The sequence below is a fragment of the Rhinopithecus bieti genome, unplaced genomic scaffold (genome assembly GCF_001698545.2).
Source record: "Rhinopithecus bieti isolate Rb0 unplaced genomic scaffold, ASM169854v2 scaffold_22165, whole genome shotgun sequence".
Taxonomy (NCBI): Eukaryota; Metazoa; Chordata; class Mammalia; order Primates; family Cercopithecidae; genus Rhinopithecus; species Rhinopithecus bieti.
Window position 1 is genome coordinate 1,314,417 of NW_016810977.1, and position 19,844 is coordinate 1,334,260.

The window sequence follows — 19,844 nt, forward strand, 5'->3', positions numbered from 1 at the left end:
AATCAAAATTAAGTTGTTACCAACTTAAAATAGCCTATAATAAGTATAACATGTTTTATGTAAGCCTCAGGGTAAACACAAAACAAAAGGCTACAACAGATACACAAAAGAAAAAAAAAGAAAAGATCCAAAATGTATCACTATAGAAAGCTATCAAACCGCAAAGGAAAAAAGAAACAGAAGATCTACAAAACAACCAGAAAACAATGAACAAAAAGGCAAGAGTAAGTCTGTACCTATCAACAATTACTTTGAATGTAAATGTATTAAATATGCCAATCAAAAAGCATACAGTAGCCAAATGGATTAAAAGACCACAAAAAGACCCAACTATACGCTGCTTACAAGAGACTCATTCCACCTTAAAGTTCACTCATAGACTGAAAGTGAAGGGATGAAAAAATATAGTTCATATAAATGAAAACACAAAATAGGCTTCAGATCAAAAAGCGTAAAAAGAGACAAATATCATCATATAATAATAAGGGAATAAATTCTTCAAAATGATATTATAATTGTAAATACATGTACACCCAACATTGGAACATCTAACTACATAAAGCAAATATTAAGAGATCTGAAGAGAGACACAGACTAGAACACAATAACGGTAGGGGATTTTAATACCTTACTTTCATGATTGAACACATCATCTAAACAGAAAATCAATAAAGAAATACTAGACTTGAACTACACTTTAGACCAAATATACCTAACAGACAGAATATTCCATCTAACAGAAACAGAAATATACATTCTTCTAGAGTGCATACAGAACACTCTCTATGATGGATCATATGTTAGACCACAAAACAAGTCTTCCTTAACAAACTTAAGATCAAATTATAACAAGTATCTTTTCCAAACCAATTGTGTGAAACTAGAAATCAATCAGGAAAAAAATCAAACAGGAAAAATCATGCAAATGTTTTAAATATGTGAAAATAAAACAATATGCTTCTAAAAAAACTTCTCAAATCAGATCAAAGAAGTAATTAAATGAGAAATTTTTAAACATCCTGAGACAAATGAGAATGGAAACTTGACATATCAAAACTTACTGGATTCAGCAAAAGCAGTTCTAAGAGGAAACAGTATAGCAAAATGAACAGCTAAGTCAAAAAAGGAGCGAGATCTCAAATACATAACCTAACATTACAACTCAAAGAACTAGAGAAAGAAGAACAGACAAGCCCAAAGTTAGCAGAAGGGAGGAGATAAAGATAAGAGCATAAACAAATGAAATAGAGACTAGAAAGACAATAGAAAAGATCAATGAAGCGAAAAGTTGTTTTTCTGAAAAGCTACACAAAATTGGCAAATCCTTAGCTAGGCTAAGTAAAAAAGAGGACTCAAGTAAATAAAATCACAAATGAAAGGAGATATTACTACTGATAACCCAAAAATACAAATTATCATTAGAATGCTAAGTACAATTTTGTGCCAACCTAGAAGAAATGAATAAATTCCTAGAAACATATAATTAACCTACCAAGATGGAATCAAGAAGAAATTGAAAATCTGAACAGACCAATAGTAAGGAAAAAGATCAAATCAGTAATTTAAAGTCTACCATCAAAAAAAGCCTACCACCAGACAGTCGCACAGCTAAACTCTACCAAACATTCAAAGAACTAATACCAATATTTCTCTAGCACTTCAAAAAATTAAAGAGAAGGGAATACTTCCAAACTCATTTTACAAGGCCAGCATTACCCTGATACCAAAGCTAGTCACACATACTACAATTTTTAAAATCTGCAGGCCAATATCACTGGTGGACATAAATGCAAAAATCCTCAACAAAATCCTAGCAAACTATATTCAACAGTACATTTAAAAGATCATTCGTCATGATTAAGTGAAATTTATCCCCTGGATGCAAGATTTGTTCAATATATGCAAATCAATAAATGTGATTCACCATATTAACGGAAGTCAACTAAAATGATGATATTAAAATATATGGACCTTGATACTTTGTCAACTTCAAATTGGCTCATAGATTAATATTCTGTTCTAAAATAAATTGAGAATTACATGGAGGGGTTAAAAAACATTTAAGCTCAATGAATGTTGATTTACAATGCCTCTTTTAAAAGACTAAAAGAACATTTACCTTGAAGTTCATTTTCTCCTATTTCAACATCAGAATCACTGTCTTCATTACTCTGCAAAGCAGCCATTTTCTTTCTTGTATCTTTTCTACAATGTAAAAGGATATTTTTCAGCTCTGTCCTATCTGTAAAAGAAGTGGTTTCCATATGAAACCATTTCTGCACCCCACACCCACCTTGGACAGCAGTTCGCTGCTCCACTGTCTGACCCCCTTAGGGACACTGATGATGCACTCCACGGCTTTGTTCAGGGTCTGCTGTACATCTTCCAGGGCAGGGGCCATGACGATGTTGGGAATGGCCAGAGTGACGCTTGCCCGGAAAATGGGCAGACTATTCTGCTTCATGTTAGAGGCACTGTTACTGTCTGAGTTAACCCAAAACAAGGAATAATTCACATTTTTAATTTAAAATAAGATTTGCTTCCTTTGTAACCATAAGAATTAAAACAATACATGATAGGTATAAAATCCAATAAATACTTGTTGAATGAATGAGTCAATTAAAACTCATGGAGGATCTGGTATTGCTCAATATAACAAAGCAGTTCAGGGGAACCCAAGGCATTTTTTGCTGTTTACAGCTTCTTAGAATACTCTCCACAAAGAAACACACTGTGTGGGATCAGGCTAAATTATAAACGTTTCTCTAAAATATTAAAGATGATTCTTCCAAATAACATAATGCCAACAAATTAGTTAAATGTAACTAAGTAAGCCAGGAATGAAGAACGACTATCGGCATAAGCCAAAGTTAGAACAAATAACCACTTTGGAATTTCAGATAAAACATAGATCTTTCCCACCATGGTGTATAAAATCCAAATGTGGAGTAGTTAAAAAAAAAGGAAAAGAAATAAAGCACAATTTGCCATTCATATTGAAGGAGTTTTAAAAGGTGGAACACAGGTATAGGTATGTAGATAAAGACATGTATGTATATGTGTCTGGGTATCATACTTTACGTAGTTGCAAATATCTGTAATACAAAAGCTGATAAATAATTGTGATTGAATATTTAACCTATCAGCCAACATTTATTAAGTTCTAACAATAACTCTGTGTCAAGGGAAAGAACTATCCTCCATCCTGAATGAAGTAAAACATAATACGCCATGGCACCAAACAAAAATCTTTCAGAGTTTCCACTTTTATTTACCCACTTTTAATTAAATATTAAAGATGTTTTCTTTCAAATGCCAATATTCAAGATACATAAAAAGATTTTATCCTATTATTTGAGTTTTCATTAATTACTATTATTTGTTTTCTTTTTACCATTTTTAACTTAAAATTTAATTTCAGGATGCCTCTAGATTTGACGGATTTTTGTGGCCCACCTGAGAAACATATCACCTATTTCTGAACTGTGCTGAGGAAAAGACGATGCTATTGAAAATGAGGAAACCAGCTAGAAAGTACTAAATTACCATAAAAATAGTAAAATACATATATATCCTTTGAAGAGTGTGACATTAGTAAGATGTTTCCACTTTGTAAGACTGGCTAACAAACCTAATGATTTAACAATGAAAGAATCTTTTCCATATAACTTCTTTTAAAGTATGTACCTTTTTCTTTCACCAATTAAAATAATTTTATATATTTTCATCTTATTACAAAAAGACTAAACGTACTACCAATTTTCATGTTATTAACAAAAGCTTAAGCAAACTATTTAACCTCCCTGTGCTGTGCTCTAGTTCTCTGATTTAACATGAGAGTAAAGATAGTATCTACTTAATAGAATTGTTGGGATGATCAAGTTCATAATGTTTAAAATTACAAGAAGGCACTAAATAAACGGCGGATATGGCCAGGCGCAGTGACTCACGCCTGTAATCTTTGGGAGGCCGAGGCGGGTGGATTGCCTGAGCTCAGGAGTTCGCAACCAGCCTGGGCAACACAGTGAAAGCCCGTCTCTACTAACGCACAAAAAATTAGCCAGCCATGGTGGCTACTCCCAGCTACTTGGGTGGCTAAACCAGAGAATCACTTGAACCCAGGAGGCGAAGGTTGCAGTGAGCCGAGATCGTGCCACTGCACTCCAGCTTGGGAGACAGGGCGAGACTCCATCTCAGAAATAAAATAAAATAAAATAAAATGATGGATATTTTTAATTATTTAATTTTAACAGGAACGGACGCATGCATGCGTGCACACACACACACATACCAGCAACTATGCCTGATCATCCACTAAGCAAACCATATGAGATTATTACCCCGGAAGTTAATTGTGTGAGAGGAATGAATGCGTTTGCGAATGGCCTCTAGTGTATTCCTTGTAACTTTCAGAAGAGCATCCATGTTCTGATGGTTGAAATGAGACAGCAACTCGCGGGCTTCTTCCCCTAACATCTCAGTTTCTTTCTTTTTCCTCGTCACTGTCGTCAAAAACAGGGCATCGGCTCTGGCATTAATGAATGATGTCAAGGTGTCAAAATTTCCTTCTTCTCTTTTTGCTGTTACAAGATGAAAGAGATAGCGATAAGTTAGATGGATGGATGGATGGATAGATAGATAGATAGATAGATAGATAGATAGATAGATAGATAGATAGAATCATTTGTTACAACTAAAGCATAAATTACATGCAAGTTTAATATCACTTAAACCTCACACTTCTTAGGAAGTGAGGACATCAAAAAGTAGGAGGAGGAAATAAGGAACCAGATGGATTGATGGAGGCATCTCCTTCTCAGTATGAGAAAACAGCCAACAAGAGAGGCAGGAACTGAAAAAGCTATACTGGCCCCCAAGGGCCTGGGTTCTGGTGCTACCTCCCACCAACAGCCCTAAACCTTTGGGGGGATAATTTCCCTTCTTCATATCTCAGTGTTCTCCTCTGTCCTGCAAAAGGTTTGCTCAGTCTAGATGCTCTCCGAGGGGAATTCCAATCAATAATCCATCCAACTCTATTGATAAGGTAAAATAAAACACCCACCCATACATAAATGTAAAGAAAGCTAACAAGGGCCAATGAAAAGTGCGTGTTTTCACAGTTTAACCAAAAGTAGTAAGAATTAACAACATAGAGTCACTAAAATATGTTCAGGGCCATAATTTCAGATTTATACATATCATTAGAAAATTGAAAGGATGTTTATAGAAGTATGAAATTAATTGCTATGTAGAAAATTCAGTTTTAGTTTTAGTAAATGTCATAGAAAAACAAGACCCTTTCATTACCCCATCTCTTACCTGAATTTTCATTTTTGTAATTAACACTATTTTCATTGGATATTTTTTCACTTTCTTCTTTAGATAAAACTTCCACATCCAGCAACATATTTACAAGCTCATTGACTGCCTCCTCCACTAATGAGCTTTTAAAATGTAGTATTTGTGCACCATTTACACAAAGATCCTAACCAAAAAAAAAAAAAAAAAGATAGCACAGTGGTATATTGTTTATCTAGCTCTTGAGAGCACAGAAGCAGTGGAAGGAATGCTGTGGCTCAGCCTCCAGGTGAGATTTTAGCCCCAGTGATGCCTGGCCACATCCTTCACATTAGCACAGGCCAGGCGTCCTGTAAAGGAAAGTGTTAAGGACAAGGGAACCAACTGGATCAGTGTAGATGGACCAAAATTACAGGCACTTCTCCATCAGTAGAGAAAATACCTTCAAAAGCCATCAGCAGCCTCTCTTCCCATCACATTTCCTTCGTATCACATAAATCGGATCCAGCTACCCTTCTTTCTCTCCTTGTCTTTGCCAACAAACCATAGTCATCCCCTCATTAATTTCAAAGACATTACCCACCCCTCTAACTATATTGTACATTTCTCAAGAATGGATTTAATAAATACAAACTAACATGATTTTGGGGCATGGTGATCAATTCTGGAGGAGATTAGGTAGACGGATAGTTATAGATGGATGATACAGACAGAATCAGTGATTTACTACCTAGTCGGAAAGTGAGCCCGTGAAACAATAGACTGTCAGTTAGGCACAGTGTCCAGCTCCATTCCAAGTTCCAGCATTATACATCTTTAAACTTATACGGCTTGAAACTAGGATTCAAATCCTTGCTCTGCATGATCCTGAAAATCCTTCTCAGTCTCAATTCCCTCATATGTATAATGGTGATAATAGTAGAACTCACTGTAGTTTTTGCAAGTATTCTATAAAACAAATGCAAGTAAAACACTAAGAGCAGTGCCTGGCATAAAGTAAGCACACAAGAAGTGCTCGTTATTATTATTCGTTGGAAAATCACAAGCATCCACAGGACCTAAATATTTGCAAAGGTTAGTCATCTCATTCTACGTAAGCTAACTCCTCAGTTCTCTGAGAGAACACTAATATTTTTTAAAGTCTGAATCTTAAGTCCTCTGACTCTACCTTGGAGAGAAATACACATGTGGTTTCCATTCTCAGGGCCAGCTCTCACAGGGAATCCTCAAGTAACTTGCAGCTCTTTCAGCCCTCTCAGGAACACAAACACGTGTTTGAAATCACAAAATTCCTTTGTATTGAGGGTTCTAGAAGATGAGATTGATAACCTCTCAAAGACTAACATAGTTCCAACAACATTGTTTACATCTCTTAACTCTTTCTCTCTGTGAGAAGGCATAACCATAAAAATGTAAACAGCATAGAAATTAACAAAGCAGAATATAAATGCAATGAGGAAAAAGAATAAATAGACTCATTAAAATATCCCCTAGGACAAATAAAATAACTGAAAGATACTGCCTCCACTTATCCTGATTCATTTCAACAACTAACCTCCATGATGACACCCAAAAGCTGAAACCCACCAAAAGGGCCTATCTTTGAATCCTGAATGGTGTCCTCCTTGAATAATCAGCGTGGAGGTCCACCATTTCCTCATTCCCATGATGCTTCAGCTTTGGCAAACCAGGAACCCACTAGATGCCACGTCTTCTCCAGGTCTCTTCACCCTTACTCCCTGCTTCATGCCCTCTCCTAACATGATTTCACACTTCAACCATTATTGTGCTAATATCCTTTAATCCATCACTCTCTGAACCTTCCACTGCCCCACCCAGGAGAAGCCCAGCCCAAATGAACCAAGTGACTTACCCTCTCCACTGGCACGCATAGGTCATGGTGATGCAGATGCTTGGCACTGGGAATTCATGGTTCCCAAACTCAAACTGGCCCCTAATGCCACTCGGGAATCATTCTACATGACTATAGCCACTTCCCTCTAACAAGCTCCATAACAGCTGTGTCTTCAAATCTCTGTGTCCTCAATTTGTTACACCATCGTTCCTTATCATACTCAAAGAATGACCCTGATTTCTACAGCACAAAGCAAATGGAGGTCATGACACGGGGACTCAAACAACTCCCACTGCCCTCATGCAGAAGACAAATCGGCCTCCATCAGGAGCTCCTTTTCCTCTTGTTTCAGTGAATGCAATCATTCTCCTTTTATTCAAGGCTAACTCCACAACCTGAGTTCTGAATCACAGCTTCTCTGGCTTCCTCAGAAACCAAGCCTACCCCTTTCTTCCTCTCTATTGATTTTCCACCTGAGCATATGAACACCCAGTGTACTTCAACTCAACACCTTTCTCCAGCTGCAACATGCTTCCACCTCGGAGCCTTTGCACATGCTGTTCTCTCTGCCTGGCATGTTCTTCCCCTAAAATGTTCACAAGGCTTGCATTCTCACTCCCTCCCTTCAAATCTAACCATAGAAGTCATCATTGACCATGGACATAAAATCACAACTTTCTGTCAGGTAACTCCTTTTCTCCATCATCTTTGTCATTTTTCTCCATCATCCTTTTCATTTTTCTCCATAATTGAATTATGAAAAATAAACACATTCAAGAGAAATGATTTACTAATACCTATATTGGTAATCAAAAATGCAAATTCAAATTGGGTTCCACAATTTTGCTACTTAAACTAAAAGTAGTAAACTATAATGAAACAGTGTTTGTTGGAAGTGAAACTGGTACTACTGCATTGCTGGTGGCATTGTTAAGTTGATAACATCCTTTAGAAAAGCAATTTGGCTACCAATATCAAGAGCCATCCAATAAGGCCATACTCTCTGACACAATAATTTTATTTTGGAGGAGGGGATAATGTTAAAGAAGAAAATACATGATACATGCATATATTCACTGCAGCTCTTCACAAATTAGCAAAACTTTGGAAGCCATCTAAAGGTTCAGCAATAAGAAACTGGTAAGTAAATTACAGTATATCAACACAGTAGAATATTCTGAAGGCACCATTAAAAGGCTGCCTATGAAAGCCATGTAGCAACATGAAGAATATTTTGTGAGGAAATGTTAACTGGGAGAAAAAAGTACTACTCAAAACCTGATATATATGGAGTAGAGACCACAACTTTATTAAAAAGCTTAAAATGCATTAATATTATAATAATGATGGCATAATTGATTAAAATACTAGTTTCTTTCCATTTTTAAAGTATTCTAAGACTTTCTTTTAAATTGAAAACAAGTGTATTTTTATAAAACAATCATCAGAAAAGGGGTAAGAGTAAAACCATGGAGGCAAGTGATTTCTCAGAGGAAGAGATCGTTTCTTAAATGATCCGGGAGAACAAGGGGAGGGTTAGGTGTACCCACAGTTAGTGAATGTGAGGAGGAGGGACTAGAAATTTCTAACATGTAGACAGTAAGTTTTGAGTATAAAATGACTTAATATAACCTGCCATACATGCAGAAAGGGGTGAATACAGCAGGCCTGAAACTGTTCTCCTTAGAAAGTCCTGCTTGGGAGGTGGTACCTTGGCCGCTGTCTGTAAGCTTGGATTTTGGGAGCGTTCCCCCTGTTGCCCTGCTGATAAAGATAGTTCGCTGTGCCTAAACTGCTAGTGCACACAATGTAGCTTATGCTGAACACCGGATTCCTTCTGGGAGTCTGGAATTCTGGTCCATGCTAAGCACAGTGTGTGACCAGACCCAGTAAGAACCTTGGGCCCTGAGTCTCTAATAGGTTTCCTTGGGCAGAAACATTGCACAGAGGGGACAGTGAGCTCCAGGCAAGCCTCACAGGAGGGAGAAAGCATGAGGAAGCCTGGACAGGGACTCCCCAGACACCACCTGTCTTTGTTCCTTATGATCCAGCTGCGTCTCTTAACTATGTCAGGGCAGTGCAACTACGTGCTGAGTTCCGTGAGTCCTCCTAGTGGGGGTGGTCTTGGAGACCCCGACACACCGTATTAGAATCATGATCGAGGAGTCCTTATCCTCAGGATGCCCACTGGGAATATTGTAAATGACACTAACATGACATGCCTGAAGGGGCACTTCGTGGAGCGCTGCTCCCAGGAGCTTGCTCCTGGCACAGGGAAGAAAGTGTCCCATTTGCAAATGTGTTGGAGAAATAATGAGCTACGAAAAGTTAAATGAAGGGCCAGGCACAGTGGCTCACGCCTATAATCCAAGAACTTTTGGAGGCCAAGGCGGGCAGGTTGCCTGAGCTCAGGAGTTCGAGACCAGCCTGGGAAATACAGTGAAACCCCATCTCTGCTAATATACAAAAAATTAGGCAGACATGGAAGCATGTACCTGTAGTCCCAGCTACTCTGGAAGCTGAGGCAGGAGAATTGCTTGAACTAGGGAGTCAGAGGCTGCAGTGAGCTGAGTTCATGTCACTGCACTGCAGCCTGGGCAACAGAACAAGACTCCGTCTCTCAAAAAAAAAGTTAAATGGAGATCTTCTGAGGGCCTTTATCTTAATCTGTTAATGTGTAGTGGATCTGTAAGCACAGCCTTCACCCTAAGCAGTTTGCACTCACTCCCTGCCTCTCTCAGGATTCCCAGCAATGGTTCCAGAATTGTGTGCTATAGAACACCAGTTTGGGAAACCCCCCTCACCAAAAATGTTTAAGAAGAAATTTTGTCTAGAAGCTGTTCAAAACAATTCTTTTGTTAATTAACCCTAGCTGATGAGAAGCACTTCCGCAAGACAGCTCTATCCTTCATTAAAAAATGGAAAAACTAGGCCGGGTGCGGTGGCTCACGCCTGTAATCCCAGCACTTTGGGAGGCCGAGGCGGGCAGATCACGAGGTCAGGAGATCGAGACCATCCTGGCCAACACGGTGAAACCCCGTCTCTACTAAAAATACAAAAAATTAGCCAGGCGTGGTGGCAGCGCCTGTAGTTCCAGCGACGCTACTCGGCGAGGCTGAGGCAGACGAGAATGGCGTGAACCTGCGGAGCGGAGCTTGCAGTGAGCCAAGATCAGCCACTGCACTCCAGCCTGGCACAGAGCGCAGACTCCTGTCTCAAAAAAAAAAAAAAAAAAAAAAAAAGAAAGGAAAAATTCCAAGAGTGTTCTATGGCAATTTCTTTCCTACTGATCTGAAATGATGTGCTCCTCATAGCTAAGTGACTGTTTACTTACATACATTTCTCTTCATTGGCTAATTATTGTCAGAAGATTTCATGTTTGAACCACATCTATCACAGAGCATTGCAAGTAGAGAAAAAAAATCTAATTTAAACTTCAAAAAAGCGACCTTTATAGGAAAATGAATCACCAAAAAACTTTAAACAAAAAAATCAAGCCTTTAATGACCTTTGTCATTTGGAGAAACTCTTCACAGGTAAGCGGCTCCTCCTGGGGAAGCTGACAAAGAGGCGTGCTGCTCATTTCTTCTAGAATGGCATCAATGCGGAACTCAATCAAATCATTGACCCTGTCAAGCAGCAACTCCAGGTCCTCTTCGGGAAAAAATAAAAGTAAATAAAAGAGATTAAGTAAAACATTTTGTTTTTTAAAAAAATCAACACTTGATTAAATGACAGTAGTAAAATCAGCTTTAAAGATTCACAGTTACATGTGTCCCCCCGATCCCCACTGTTTCACACTTGGTTGTTGCTAACAAAATATCCAAATTGTTGACTCTCTAATACTAATATTCTGTAGGGAGAATAGAAAGTCTATCTTGGTAGCCCATTCTAATTTATGATAATTCTTATTATGAAGTTTTAATACATTTTATAAATGCCTCCTTAGGGAATTTTAGCCAATTTCCTTTTGTCTTGTTTCCTGGGGCCATCATTCCTTCTCTGTAACCAGTTTCTCAGCCCCTGCCCTGCCTAACTCTCACTCATACTTGAAGATCTGGCTCAAGTGCATTTCCCCGCAGAGGCCCTGGGTGAATCCGTGTGCACTGGAGTGGTCCCTCCTTCTGTAAAACCACGGATGGAACAGCCTTAAATCTCTGCAGATTGTCTACCCATGTGTCTTATCTTCTTTAGAATTCATTTTTGTTTATCCTTACATCTTCAACATTTAACCCAGTGCCTATTCCACAAGAAGTGTTCAACAAATTTTACTAAAGGGAAAGTTCCCTAATTTTTCTTTCAGTGTAAATATCATAGGGAACCACTTTTTTAGTTATGCTGAAGTAATATTGAATGCTAAGTTCAATTGATGCAAAGGCCGACTCTGAAGCAAACTAACAACTGCACATCCAAAGTAGGAAGGGTCACTAATGGATATCCATCTAAGGGCAATGCATTCTTCAGCAATGCCATACAGTAAGATTTCTCTTTTTCTAATACTCCTTTCTCCTGGAAAATAAAGTTGAAATTAAATAAAGGAAAGTCAGTGTTACATACCAATGATGTATCAGAGATGTACACACTTCCTTAAATAAATAACTTTATTTCCTAAAGAATAAAATCCTTAAAGTTTTCTATTGTTTCTAAGCTAATTATTAAAGAGGCTACTCAAGATACCAAATAGTTCTGCCTGGTAAATGGATTCAATACCAAAAGAGAGCCAACACTTTCATTTAAGTATGTGTGAGTAATACAATTCTCTACTCTTTCTAACAGACTGCTTCATCTTTAAGGACATCTGTGTTAAGCTGAAAAAAAATAGTCCCCAAGGATGTCCACATCCTAATCTCCTACGAATGTTACCTTTTATGGCAAAAGGGATTTTGCAGATGTGATCAAGTTAAGGATTATGTTATGTGGAGAGTGTCCCAGATTATCTATACTCTCTTAAATGTATGATGCAAATGACAACCTGTAAGTAGGACTGGCTCACCAATCCAATAAAAATCCAACTGCTCTTGAGATTTTACATAGTTTTCTCACAAAGAAACTTAATCTTTGTTCTATTTTAGTTCCTTAAATTACAAAAGAAAAACATAATAGAAAACAAGAACAAGAAGTTTCTCTAGAAACTAACTAGTTAGCTTGTCTCCAGCTAACTTTCTAATAAAACATTCAAATTGTTGATAATCTAATACTAACGTTCTAAAGGAAGGATGTTACTAAATTCTACCTTGGTCATCTGCTCTAATTTGATTATGATAACTCATTATGAAGTTGTTATACATTTCATAAGTTCCTCCTTAGGAAATTTTAGCCAATTTCCTCTTGTTTTATTTCCTGGGGAGAAATATTCATTTTGGAAGAAATATTAATTTAGAGCAAGGAAATTGGGTTCTAAACTCATTGTTATTTCTTACACCTCTGTAATATTAAAAGCCATTTAGCATCTCTAGCTTGATATTCATTCATATTCAAAAACTCCATTATCATTTGTTTTTGAGTCCAGCTCCCAATCTATAAAGCACAACAAAGGTGAGGTATGGGCCAACCATAATTTCTCACTCTACTCCCCTCCAACCCAGTACTTCTCAAATATTCCTAAACATAAAGCACCTGGCTATTTAAATAGCTGGACCTTCTGGAACCTAAGGAAAGTACAGTGAAAACCTCCTGAAAAGACAAGCTCTTGACAATTTAGATTATAAATAGACTAGGTACTATGTTAACAGCCATAAATACCAGAACAAGAAAGAGACCTGAGGGGCAGAGTGTGGGGAGAGAGAGAGAGGATAAAAGGAGGCATCATGAGAGCTATCTAAAAGGGAAGCCCAGGAAGAGGTATCCAGAAATAAGGTAATGGGCTTGAGGGGTAGGATTGGGGTTACAATGATAAAAAAATGAAGAGAGACTAACTATATAAAATTATTGCAATTATGAATCTGTAAGTATATGGGTGTCTACTACACACCCAACTGAGAATAACACAAAACAAGTATGAAAATGAAACAGCCTGGATTTAATTATTTCACATTGCATTCATAAATCATAACACCATTTTGTACCCCATCAATTTTTCCCCACACAACTCCCTCTTCACAGAATCCACAAATCTATACCATTATCAATTATCAATTTATAATAAAAAGTTAAAAAATTAAACAGCCTGATGTTCAGGCCCTTTGCAGTCTGTTTAAGGAGAAAGATGAAACTGTACTAAACCATTAGAAGACAACCAAAATATCAAGTCTGTGGTCCCAAATGTGAATCCAACAGGAGGTCACAGAAGGAAGTGGTCACAGGAGGCAGAGTAAGGAGAGTAGGCTTCTGGGGGCAAGACTTACTCTGAGCTATAAGATCGGGGAGGATTGGGCCATGAAGAGGAGAGGGTGTAAGACACTGGCTAGGAAAGGAGAATAGCAATGTCTAAGTCTTTCTGAGAAAAAAAAAATTTTACCATGTTCCAAACTGTGCTACACTGTCTGCCACAGAAGATCTGTAAGGTGTTAATGTGTCCTCCTGGAAGACAGCCAAGGAATTCTGGGAAATACCACACACAAAAGGCCACTTTTGGAGACCTAATGGATATGCCTAATGGGCATGTTAAAGGCTCTGAAAAGTCATCCAGCAAAGAAACCTGTCCAACTGCTCCTCCTGGATTTTTCAGACATATTTGAGCCCTTCTTTGCAACATACCTGTACACATTCCAGAAAATCGCGTTTTGTGGAATATGCTACCTTACCTATATTTTAGACTATTATATCTCTTTTTAATGAAAATTGTGTTATTTTAAATATTTCCCATTTATCCTGTTGTTCAGCACTGTACCCTATCCAAATCTCTACATCTTTCAAATCAAGCTCTCAAAATATACTAACCTATTTATATAAAAAGCTGAATAACTCTAAAGATACTTTAAATCCTAATGTCCAAAAATACAAATAAATGAAAATATGTGGTTAATCTCTGGGGATAAAATTAAATAGTGAATATTTATAGTTTCCAGGAAATTACTGAATTCACATGCTTTGGAACAATTCCTTATGAAACAGCTTAAGAATAACACTCCCCATTTCATTATTTGTATCTCCATATTTATAAGAAATTATACAACAGATGTTAGGAACTCAGCCTTTAGAATTCAGAGATAGTAATTATTAAAGCAGACTTACTGATCTTTGCAAAAGTGTTTTCTAAATATGTCTCTATATTCAGTGATGTCCAGGTCAGTGCAGCCAAGCCGGGTTGGAGAGCTTCATCCACTTTGGCCAAGTGAGGGACAATCAGTTGCTCAATGGCAGAAGGGATCTTCGACTTCACTCTCTGATATTCGGCTAGCATCATCTGCAATGAAATTGGGGTTAAGTAATCAATGAATATCTCACTTCTAATGTCTGTTAATATCTCATGTTTTATACAAAATGACTATTTTTATTTAGGGTCAAACTGTAGGGCTCTAATAGCCTGGCAGGTAGAGTAGCCAAAACAATAAAAAGAAAAGAAGACAAGGACTCTCTCCATAATTACAAATTCCTAACCCAAAAAAATACAACTGGAGATGAACAAGAATTTAAAACTAAGAGTGCCTTACCTCCTACACAGCCTAAAAAGGAAGAATATCTAAGACCAATAATTTTTCTAAACCATGCAGAGACACGGGAATGGCACCTTCCCCTGCTCATCACCAGCCTTGTTTGTTCCTCTTTGCACACGGGTACAACATGCAGTTGCTCCTCTGGGAACCTCTTGCAGACCACACTCATCACCCAAAACATCTGGGTCACCAGAGGTCCACCTCAGCCCTTTGCTAGGATTATAGGCCAAATCTTGTTGCCAAGACCCAAAGCACACGGGGAACCAGTGTTGATTTCAACTAGTGTCACGGCTTTGAATTTCATCCAGATGCCAGAAACAAACACATTTACATCTCCAGCCCAGATCTCACTCCTGAAAGTCTAGATTCACAAGTGGCAGCAGCCTCCCAAAGTTTCCACATCAATATGTAACAGATATTTCAAACTTAATAAGTCCCAAACTGAAAGTTTGTTCTTTTCCCAAAACCTCTTCCCAGCGCATCCTCCAACTCAGCTGATGGTGATTTTATCCTTCCAGTCCACAGGTCAAAAGCCAGAGTCATCCTTGATTCCTCTTTCACTCTTATGCACACAGGTAACTTATTAGGATACCTTGTTTGCTGTCTAAACTATATCTAGACTTATTGGGAGGGTGAGTGGAAGCAGGGAGACAATGGTAGACCATCCCAATAATTTAGGTAGGAGCCAATGATGGCAGTAACTGCAAATGTGGAAAGCAAGTCAGATTCTGCTTCCACTCACCCTCCCAATAAGTCTAGGTACAGTTTAGCAGCAAAAATGATCCTTTCAAAATGAGAATTCAGATCATGTTACTCCTCTACTCACACGGTTACACAGCCTCCCATTTAATTCAGGGCCACAAACTTTTATACAAAGGACTTGGATAGGTGCTTGGTCTAGAAAGATCTACCCGATTTTGTCCCATTACTTCTCTGATCTCATCTCCAAACACTCTTTCCCTCTCTTACCTGCACTTGCCTGACTGTCTTCCTTTCTGATCCTGAGCCTCAGGGCCTTTGCACCTCCTTCAAATAATTACTCAAATTATACTTTCTCAGTTATACCTGTCCTGACTACCTGTTTAAGATTATAAACCACCACCAAACCCACTCACACATTTTATCCCCCTTTTTTGTCCACAATAACTATCACTTTATTACAATAAACTATATTAATTTGCCTACTTACAGTGTTCGTTTTCTGTTAGACTATAAGTTAGACTATAAGTTCTACAAGGACAAGAATTTTGTCTGCTTTGTCCAGTGAGCCTGAACCAGTGCCTGGCACATAGGAGATAATAAATCAATATCTATTAAACTAATTAGTTGTTATCGGAAGGACTTTTCATCTGAAATGGAGATTCTCATCTTTATTGAAATGTACATAATGTTGAACTGTCAGTATTATTTACAGAATGTCAAACTGTGTCAATATTTTGTTCATATGTGACCATGTCAATATTAATAAACATTAATTGTAAGAAACTAACATTAATGTGCCTCATAAATACAGTTGGTATTAAGACCATCTATGTGCATGTTGGTATTACCTTGATAATAGATTAATGTTTACCAAACTGTTCTGCCTGGAGTACTAGACCAAAGAGATTCTGTAAGAAAAATGGCCCTTTGATAGATAAATTTTTAAAATGCTGCATACAATATCTCCCCTCTTGAGTGATCACAGCTAATATTAATGATTCTTAGAAACCTGCTTAAGGAAGTAAGAAGCCTTGCAAGGCTTTGAAAATTTTGTTAAACTCAGTATTTCCTAAGTGGACCTCATAATCCTTTCCTCATATAATGTTTTTCCACAATTTCTATAAGATTCTTTCAATCTCCATAAAAGCCGCTTTAGAAAAGTCTAAATTTTCTGGTTCTATTAGCAGCTACTTACACATTTCCTGAAACTTGTATCCACTGCTTGTCTTTTTTCAATGTCCACCAGTTATTCTATCTGGAAGCAGTTCTCAGCATCTGCTTCTAGCAGGCATTCTACTTCCCACCTTTAATCCCAGAAGGTATTACTCAACTGCTTTGACAAAAGAGAAACCCAGGCTCAGAAGGTGAAGTCATTTACCTAAAGATAATGATTTGAATCCAGACTAAATTGGCTTCAGAACCTATATTTGTAACTATTAGCCTGTACTTGGTCTTTTCTTTCTAGTTAAACTGTCTTCCAAGGAATAGATGAAGAAACAGATTCCCAGTTACTTTGGCATATCCGCAGAAACCTGAAAGCTCTAGCAAACATTCAGCACAATAACTGCAACACTTCAGATGGTCCCCTAAACCTGCCAATAGATCTGCTTGGACCAGCTACTCATGTTGAGCAGGAACTTTTAACTCTCAACCTCCAAGATGTTAACCAGATGATAATTTACTCCCTTGAATTGTCATTTAAAACATTCTTTGATCCTCCTCCCTTCATGGGGTGGGGACCATATCCCCTTTCTTTGAATCTGGGTAGGTTTACAGTCCAACAGAGTACAACAGAGATGATGCTATGAGACACCTGAGGCTATTATAAAGACCATGTGGCTTCTTTATTGTTCACTGTAGTACTTGTTCTTGAAACCCTGAGCTGCCATATAAGAAATTCTACTAGCCAGAGGCCTCCATACTGGAAGGCCACGTATAGATGTGCCTGTTCACAGGAAAGAAACAGACACTAGAAGAGCCCTTCTTGGACCTTAAAGATTGAACATCTGCCAGCTGAATACCAATAAACAACCTTTGTCAACAATACATAGAACAGAAGAATCACGTAGCCAAGCCCCGCTCAAGTTGTTTACCCATAAAGTCATGATATGGTTATTGCAAACACTTCAATGTGCTTACAAGTGTTCGTTGCCTGAAACAGACAACCGAAACAACAACTCTGCAAATAAAGTTAAATTATCAGTAATTTCATAATCGTATAATTATGGTTTCTTAGTAAAAATATGATTTTCTTTATGAATATGTAAATTGACTAAGTGAGTTTCCTAATGTGAAACAGTCTAAAAGGATATCTCCCAACATGCTGACTGGTATGTTATGAGTCTACATTTGAGGAACATCTATTGCCAATACAACTTTTTAATATGACAAGAAGTGGTGGGAAGACAGTGCACTACAGGTCTGGGTTCTGGTCTTACTTCTGCCACTTTCTAGCTATCAGACCTTTGCTAAATCTTTTAACTTCTCTCAGCCACAGTTTTTTCATCCATGAAATAAAATAATAGCATTCTGTCCTACTTACCTAACATGGTGGTAGAAAAGATCAAATGAGATAATGAGCACGAAGATGGTTTTAAATATAAAATACAATGCAAGTGCATGGACTTAGTATTGTCATGTGATGTTAACCACTATGAAATTTTAACAACGGTTTCCATGTTGTCAGATTCCATGGCTGCATCTCTGATCTCACCTTTTTCATCCCCTGGGTAGCAGCATTTGTCACTGGTGACCAGTCCTTCTCTCTGTAGCCTTTTCATACCCTTGGCTTCCTTTGTTTGTTTTTTGTTTGTTTGTTTTTTGAGACAGATCTCGCTCTGTCATCCAGGCTGGAGTGCAGTGACGCAATCTCAGCTCACTGCAACCTCCGCCTCCTGATTCAAGAGATTCTCCTGCCTCAGCCTCCCAAGTAGCTGAAATTACAGGCACATGTCTCCATGCTTGGCTAATTTTTGTATTTTTAATAGAGACGGAGTTTCACCATGTTGGCCAGGCTGGTCTCGAACATCTGACCTCAGGTGATCTGCCGGTCTCAGCCTCTCAAAATGCTGGGATTACAGGCATGAGCCACTGCGCCCTGCCATCCTTGGTTTCCTTGACACTTGGTTTATTCTCAGCTCAAAGGTCAATCCTCTGTTTTATGTGCATATCTGTCTTCTTCTTTCAGATCTGTTAATATTGGAACAACCCAATGCTTGGTCCAGTGGCCCTCCATTCTTCTCTGTCTGTATTCTCTCCCCTAAGAGATCTCATCTAGGACAATGACACTAAATAAAAATGATATTCTGATAACTCTCAGAAGTATGCCTCCAACTTTGGCTTCTCCACTGAACTCTAGACTTACATATCCAACTGCATGGACAACATTGCCACTTGGCTGTCTAGAAACTATCTTGTACTCAATTGGGAACTAGTGATTCCCTCCTGCTGCCCCAAATACACTAGTTCTGGTTCTTGCCATCTCCATAAATTGAACTTACAGTCGGGGCCCCTGCATGGTATTGTGCAAGTTATAAAGAACACAACCTACACAGCACTCTATGGCACTCCTACTTTAATTCATTGAATTGCTCACACCAAAAGCAGAGGAATTATTCCCAAGTTCTTTCCTAACCCGACTGTTGACATAACTCTAAATTCTCCAAACAACTCTGCTGTCATCCTAGTTCAAGCTCTCATCTTCATCCAGGGCCAGTGTAACACTTCACAAACTGGCTTCCCACTGATACCTTTGTTCCCCTTAACATCCATTTTCCACCCAGCAGTAAGAATAACTTTTATTATAAAAACAGATTGTGCCTTTTTCAGTGGCTCAAAATCCTCCAATGGTTTCCTGGTACACTCAAAATAAAACCCAAGCTTCTCAACTTGGCCTGCAAGACCTGAAACGGCCTGGCCCCAGCCAACTCTGCAGCCGCACCCCATGGCACTGTCCCCTCAGTCACTCCATTCATCCTGGCCACTTTCTGCTCCTTGAATATGACACATTGCCATATTTTTTATAATACATTCCAGAGCTAGCCAAGAAAGGGGGAAAAAAATAAAAGTAGTATACCTTCATGTTACTGAAGTTCCTTTTGTATCTATCTCGTTTCTGGAAGAGGGAAGCTGCCAATGGAGAGACTTCCAGACCCATCTGGGCCATGCACTCTGTTTCTCTAAATAAGATTAATATCTGAGGGTCAAAGTTTACAAACAATTCCCCTGTGCCTGGGGCCTTCACCAACAATGAAGCCTCAAGACCTACATGAATTTCTTCAATCTGTGGGAAGAAACCAACATCACTACTATTAGAAAGTTCAGTTCATACAGAGTATCTGGCTCAGCCATATCTGGGAATAAGGATCATTAAGTTTTTTTTTTTTTTTTTTTTT

The 19,844-nt window shown here is 38.2% G+C and overlaps 1 protein-coding gene across 1 annotated transcript in view; it reads right to left on the reverse strand.

Annotated features, from left to right (window-relative positions):
* DNAH5 (dynein axonemal heavy chain 5) overlaps positions 1–19,844 on the reverse strand; it is a 242,913-nt gene that overhangs the window by 190,809 nt on the left and 32,260 nt on the right. Inside the window, 7 exon segments of the mRNA XM_017893302.1 lie at positions 2,120–2,205; positions 2,283–2,484; positions 4,341–4,580; positions 5,320–5,485; positions 10,662–10,807; positions 14,327–14,498; positions 19,526–19,732. Coding sequence (XP_017748791.1) covers positions 2,120–2,205; positions 2,283–2,484; positions 4,341–4,580; positions 5,320–5,485; positions 10,662–10,807; positions 14,327–14,498; positions 19,526–19,732 — 1,219 coding nt within the window.